Genomic DNA, 6,613 nt, shown 5'->3' with positions numbered 1-6,613 from the left:
TGATTGGAGGGAGACCAGAGAACCTCAGTCAGCTTTAAACTCTCTACAACACGATTCAAGATGTAAGAAAACATTCAGCTGCTCGGAGTGCGGGAGGAGATTTAACTGCAAGACAAATCTAAGAAAACACACGAGAATCCACACAAGGGAGAAACGATTCAGTTGCAAGTTGAGTCAAACTGAGGAGAACGGAGAGGCAGAGCCTCCACCCAGGAACTCACATCCACATTTACAACCGGAGACTGACGACAGCGTCGATAGTGATTTTTGGAAGGAGACCAGAGAACGGCTGTCACGTTTAAACTCTTTGGAAGACAGTGAAATCTCTGGCAGCAATAAAGCCGCTCTGAGCTTCTCTGACGCCCGGACGTCGGACAATCCGAAACCCGAGAGTGGCGACAGCGTCGACAGCGACTTCTGGAAGGACGACAGGAAACCTCAGTCTGGTTTAGACTCTCCGAACAACAGCGACGGCTCTGAAAGTGAAATGAGATGTGACGACCCTCTGAGGAAGCCGTTCGGCTGCCCAGAGTGTGGGAAAAGGTTCCTCCACCTCTGCAACCTGAAGAACCACGCCAAGTATCACACAGGAGAGCGAGCGTTCTTCTGTTCTGTTTGCAGTCTGAAGTGTCTATACCGGTCCCACCTGAAGATCCACATGAGGACTCACACGGGGGAGAAGCCGTTCCCGTGCCCGGTTTGTGGGAAAAAATACGCACACAAGGCCAGCATGCAGTCTCACATGGCGGCCGTCCACACGGTGGAGAAACAGTACAGCTGCAGCATCTGCGACCAAGGCTTCGCTTGGTACACAGAGCTGAAGTACCACCAGTGTGTCGGGGACGCCTCCAATGGACACACGTAGATACGGGGGCGCACGGCGTCCCACAGCCACGCTCTCCGGAGGGGGAAACAACATGCAACTAAGGACTGAAATGCTAACAAAAGTGCTTGTAGACGTAAGCATGTCAAAGGGTTGTAGTATAGTTCCATTTGCACTCGGAAGTCAGAGTCAAAGGCGGAAACGCCCCCTGAACTGTGGCGTCAGACAACCACCCCGGGCACCAACAGCAGTGAAAGCTGTAGTCACATTCAGTTTATTAGCACTTCTGTCTTATTTGTGTCTCACTAAAGGCCGTTTCATGGTTGTGTGTAGAATCGACAGCGTACCCCGCAGACCCCTCTGGGTCTACGCCGTCACCTCTAGAAACATGTAACTACACGTTGCAGCGACGCACGTCTCTCGGTCGTGGCTTGGTAGCGTTGCATTCCCCCCTCCCGACTCATCTCCTGGTTCTCCTTCTCCATAAACCACATGAAATAGAGGAGAGGGTTAACTTCTCCTGCTGCAGATGTCCCACCGTGGTCAGAAAGCGCAGGGGAGACGCTTTGATTCTCTCACTAGGACTCTCTACAGTCACTGCTCACTCTGAAGCTAATCATCATTACTCTCTCACACACTAGCCCCCCCCCCCCCCCCACACACACGCCGGCTCGACGCACACCAGCGCACGAGTCTAACCATCAGGCCACTTACGTAAGCTACAGTGAAAGCTGTGCATGGAGCCGCCGCACAACCATAAAACGGCCTTAAACTCGCCGTACACACAGCGCTGTCCTTCTTCAATTTGTGGACATGTTACGTTGTTTGTGTGCACACAAACAAATGAATAATGTGTTTATTTCCACTGGTATTGCTAATAATGGCTAACCTGGCCAGAGCCAATGAAAAGACTGAAAATCTGACTTATGAATGGAAGGCAGTCAACTCCAGTGTGATGTGTTTTTTTTTTTTTTTTTACATAAAAACAACCGCAAAATCGCGTTAGCTAAATCCACCAGACTCCATGTAAATAAACAGTCATTTTAGTAGATAGATTTTTATTGATCCCAAAAAATGGGAAATTAGTGTTACAGCAGCGAAATATCACACACAGCACATATACAGAATGTACATGAAATAATAAATAAGATAGAATACAAGAACAAAATTTAAAAAATATACATGTTGGGAATAAAAACGTACAACTACTTCACTAGTATTGATAAAGATGTATCGTAAAACACACGTCATTCAAAGTCGACAGAAACAAACTCAAAGTATTAAAAGTTGTCTTGCATCGTCTTTCCAACAATCACAACTCTAGTGTTGGTTAAAATAAACACAGTTTACTGATTTACATGTGAGAATATGTTGGCTCTGTTCACTCTAAAAGTGCTTTTTTTTTTAAATGGAGTCTGGTGGGTTCAGGGTTAGCTACATCAGAGCTGGATCTGGTTGAACAGAAAGGTTTCAAAGAGGTTTTAAAGGTCTCTCTCTGTAGGGATCCATCCCATGATGTCAGACACTTAATAATAATCGGAGTCTGTCAGTAGATCAACTTGACCGCTGCAGTTGGGATCCGTGAACCGGGCTGCAGTGTAACCCTATAGAAATTTTCAGCGTCAGTTGTCCCCCCCCCCACCCCTAAAAGTGCCGTTTGTGCCGCTGACAGCGTTCAGTCCTGCCCTTCATCCAGCAGCGTGTTGTAGGAAGAAGTAAATGTGTCATGTGTTCATCACTTTAAAGCATTAAAGCCACCGAGGAACATTCAGAGGATTTTGTTTCTGCAGAACAACGACAATAAAACTCAAACTGGAACCTGGTCTCTGTTTCTGACTAGAACTCTGTTAAAGTTATAAAGTTTGTTACACACGTGCAGTTGTTGATGAAGTGATTCTCTTCGTCCGCAATTAAACCCTCTGAGGTCTAAGGGCATATTTAAAAAAATCTTTTTAGAATTGTTTTAATACTTCTTTAGGTATTTGCATATACAGTAGTTGATTCTTGTGTTTCATTTCAAAATGTTCAGAACAAACTCCGCTTTCTGTGTAGTGACGCCCCAAATTGGTACAGAGCAATGTGTAAGGAGATGACTAGAAAAGGTGAAAAAAATGAAAATAATCTGCCAATTCTTTTTTTTTAAAGGCGTCACATCGTCACATGTCCGGAACTATTTCCACACAAAATAAAAACCCGGATAAAAGTACCAACACCACGCTGTACGAAAACTTAGTCAAAGTCCTGCAGTGACAACGTTACTGAAGTCTGTAAGTATGATCTGTATCATCTGCATGGGTTTAAAAAAAGAGACAAAAATATCGAAAATATTGTCGGACAACTAATTTAAAAAAATAAAAAAACACCTTGAAAAGATGACAAAAAGTCTGGAAAAAATACTGAAAAAATTGCTTTTCTTTTTTTTAATGCGACAAAAACTCTGAAAATAAAACAAAATCTGCAAAAAAAATTCATTGCAACACATGGAACTATATATATAAATATATATATATATATATATAAACATACATACAGTGAAATCAACTTTTAAACCTTGTTTTATTCTGAAAGTGTAGCGGAAGTTGTTTGTGATTCTGGGACCCGGAAATTGTTGGTCCGACCTGTAATTCGTCCGCCCAGGGATCTGTTGCATGGCGTTATGAAGCCTGAGGACCACAATGAAGGTCCCGAACTGCTGGATGAGGTTTTAAAAGCTGAACCGGAGCTCCACGGAGCAGGTTAGCTCACTTCCTCCGACCGGAAACGCGTCTAACGTCGCGGGGAGTCGGTGCTAAGCTAAGGTTAGCCGCAGCTAGCTCCTGCTAACGTGTTGTTGTTGCTCCAGCTTGGTGAAGTTCCGGATTTAGTGAAACACAGGTCGGCCACAAGTGGGTCTGAAGAGACATGGACTCCGAGACAAGTCCCCGTGTCCTCCCTCGAGGTAAGATCACCCCGCAGTTACATCTGGAAACTACTTACACACCCTGTGTGGTGTGTGTTGTGTGGTGTGTGTGTGTGTGTGTGTGTGTGTGTGGTGTGTGGTGGTGTGTGTGTGTGTGGTGTGTGTTGTGTGTGTGTGTGTGTGAGAGATATATAGTGTGTTTATATGTGTATGTATGTATGTATGGGTGTATGTATGTATGTATGTATATGTGGTGTGTTGGGTGTGTGTGTGTGTGTGATAAGATGATAGATAGATGATAGATATTTATTGATCAAAAAATGGGAAATTACAGTGTTACAGCAGCACACAAATATACTACTACAATATACATGAAATATTATAATTATATAAAAAATATAAGAAAAAAATATAAGAATGTTAAGAACAAATATTAAGTAATTACAAGATGGGAAAAAACAAAACAAAATGTCAGCTTTGTAAATATGACCCAGTCGTGCCGGTGTGCCCTTAGTATATTGTGTGTCTCAGAGTCTCATCTACCCCCCAGGGATGACGTGTTGAAGAGTTTTATTGTCTGAGGTAGGAAGGATTTCCTGTAGCGGTCCGTGCGGCATTTAAACTGTCGGAGCCTCTTTGAGAAGCTGCTCCTCTGGTGGACCAGTGTGGGGTGGAGAGGGTGGAGCTGCTCCTCTGTTGGACCGGTGGGGGGTGGAGAGGGTGGAGCTGCTCCTCTGTTGGACCAGTGTGGGGTGGAGAGGGTGGTCAGGGTTATCCATGATAGATAACAGTTTGTTCAGCGACCTCCTCTCCACCACAGCTTCAAATGTGTCCTGTTTGCAGCCGATCACGGAGCCAGCCTTCATATGTGTGCATTTGTGTGATATCCCGGGGCAAAAATGGACATAAAGTAATTTTTTTAGTTTTAAACAAGTCTGAAGAAGGGATGAAAATATCCAACTTTATGTCCATGTATGTATGTATGTGTATATATATATATATATATATATATATATATATATATATATATACAGTACAGGCCAAATGTGTGGACCCCCCTTCTCATCCAATGAGATCCTTTATCTTCAGGACTATTTCCATTGTAGATTATCACTGAAGGCATTAGAACTATGAATGAACACATGTGGAATTATATTATATTATTTAACAAAAAAGTGGAAATAACTGAAAACATTAGCAACAACCACCTGCATGAAAGATCTTTTTTTTTAATCTCATTAATTTATTTGACAGGGGCAGTGTACATTAATTAACATTGCAGCAGAATTAGCCAAAAGGCTATTTTTCATCTGTTGTCCCTGGACAGCTCTTAAAACAGTCAACAAAACAAATAGAACAAGTAGTAAAACAAATCCCGTTGATAAATAGAGTGTACAAATGTAATACAGACATTAGGGAAGAAAATTAAAATGATGCTACACATCGACCCAACAGAGACACAGGTGGCAGCGTGGTTGGGTGAAGATACATATTGTTATTCATGCGGACATGTGTTATGAGTTCTGAGCCAGTTCTTTAGTTGTGTTTTGAACAGAGGGGATGTGCTGAGGTCTCTGATGTCCCTCTCCCGTGCTGCTGAGACTGAGGACTAAATGCACTTCTGCTCAGAGGACCGACCCTCGTGTTACTCTCTGTGTTCCTGAAGGTTACAAACTGAGAATATATCCATAAAGTCCCAATTAACATTATTGAGGTTGGCTGAGTTTAACTTCAAAGCCGCCAATGCTTCACAGAAATAAATGAGGCGAAAAATATATAATTGCTTACCAAATGTGAGTTTTTTTCTTTCTAAAATGTGTCTGTCACAGACGGCTGCGTCTTCACGTGTAGTAAGGACTAAACAGAGCATGAGCAGAGTGAATCAGCTGATTCAAAAACTTGTTCCTGATTGGAGAAATTGGAGAAGTGTTACAGCTATCCCCCGTCTCCCCTAAGATATACATACATGTACTGTATGTAGTAGTCTGTCCCCGCCAGGATTTGGCAGACTTTTTTGAGATTATTGCGGCCCAAAATGCCTGATGTTGCGGGAGATTTTTATTATTTTATATTATTATTCCGGCTCCCGGCTCCCAGGCGCGTGGATGCTAGAAATTGGGCCGACGCCTATTTTTCATGGGACACCCAAGCGTGTTGAAGTGTTTCCAGGCAAAATAGAATACGCAAAGATGTTTGGGTCATTTTGACACAAATACATTTAATAAATGTCATTTTGGTGATTGAAAGTCTCTAGGTTTTGACATAAATGCAGATAAACATAATTTTTTTTTAATTATTGATTTTCAAATATTGCACCAAAAAACAAAATATCGAAATATGTGCAAACACAAAAATATCGACAAAATAATGTTGAAGAACACTATTATGTCATTTTATCAATGGGAAACATACTTGTGTACAGACAAGGCAGCAGAAAAAACCTGAAACGCCTTAGTTGTGCAACAGATGACTCAGATTGGACAGATAGTCTAGCTAGCTGTCTGGATTTACCCTGCAGAGACCTGAGGACCAGGTAACCATAGTCCTCAGATTGGACAGATAGTCTAGCTAGCTGTCTGGATTTACCCTGCAGAGACCTGAGGACCAGGTAACCATAGTCCTCAGAAATCCACCAGAGGTTAGAACGCAAACACAAAGTAAGAGGAAGGTCACAACATCTGGGCCAAATGAGGGACATTCGGCAGGATTTCGGCAGCACCGGAGCAAACCCGGCAGTGGAACTTCTTGGATATAGACCAGATGCTCCGTGATGAACATTAACTTTTGTCTGCAACGTCTCTCAATGTGTGTTTCTCTGTTTCCTGCAGATGTGGAGCAGCTGTTGGCGGTTAAAGAAGAGGTTCCCCCTCAGCAGCAGGAGTGTAGCTCCA

General features: G+C 42.9%; 2 protein-coding genes across 2 annotated transcripts in view; one reads left to right on the top strand and one right to left on the bottom strand.

Annotated features, from left to right (window-relative positions):
- The window catches only part of LOC116686474 (zinc finger protein 850-like), a 5,448-nt gene extending 3,993 nt beyond the window's left edge, over positions 1-1,455 (top strand). The window contains exon 3 of the mRNA XM_032511494.1: positions 1-1,455. This exon is cut by the window's left edge and continues 1,952 nt beyond it. Coding sequence (XP_032367385.1) covers positions 1-865 — 865 coding nt within the window. The 3' untranslated portion in view covers positions 866-1,455.
- LOC116686444 (oocyte zinc finger protein XlCOF7.1-like) overlaps positions 1-6,613 on the bottom strand; it is a 588,898-nt gene that overhangs the window by 219,598 nt on the left and 362,687 nt on the right. The window lies entirely within an intron of this gene.

Source organism: Etheostoma spectabile, unplaced genomic scaffold (assembly GCF_008692095.1).
Source record: "Etheostoma spectabile isolate EspeVRDwgs_2016 unplaced genomic scaffold, UIUC_Espe_1.0 scaffold378, whole genome shotgun sequence".
Lineage (NCBI taxonomy): Eukaryota > Metazoa > Chordata > Actinopteri > Perciformes > Percidae > Etheostoma > Etheostoma spectabile.
Note: the sequence above shows the minus strand (reverse complement) of the source record. Positions and strands in the feature narration are given on the sequence as shown.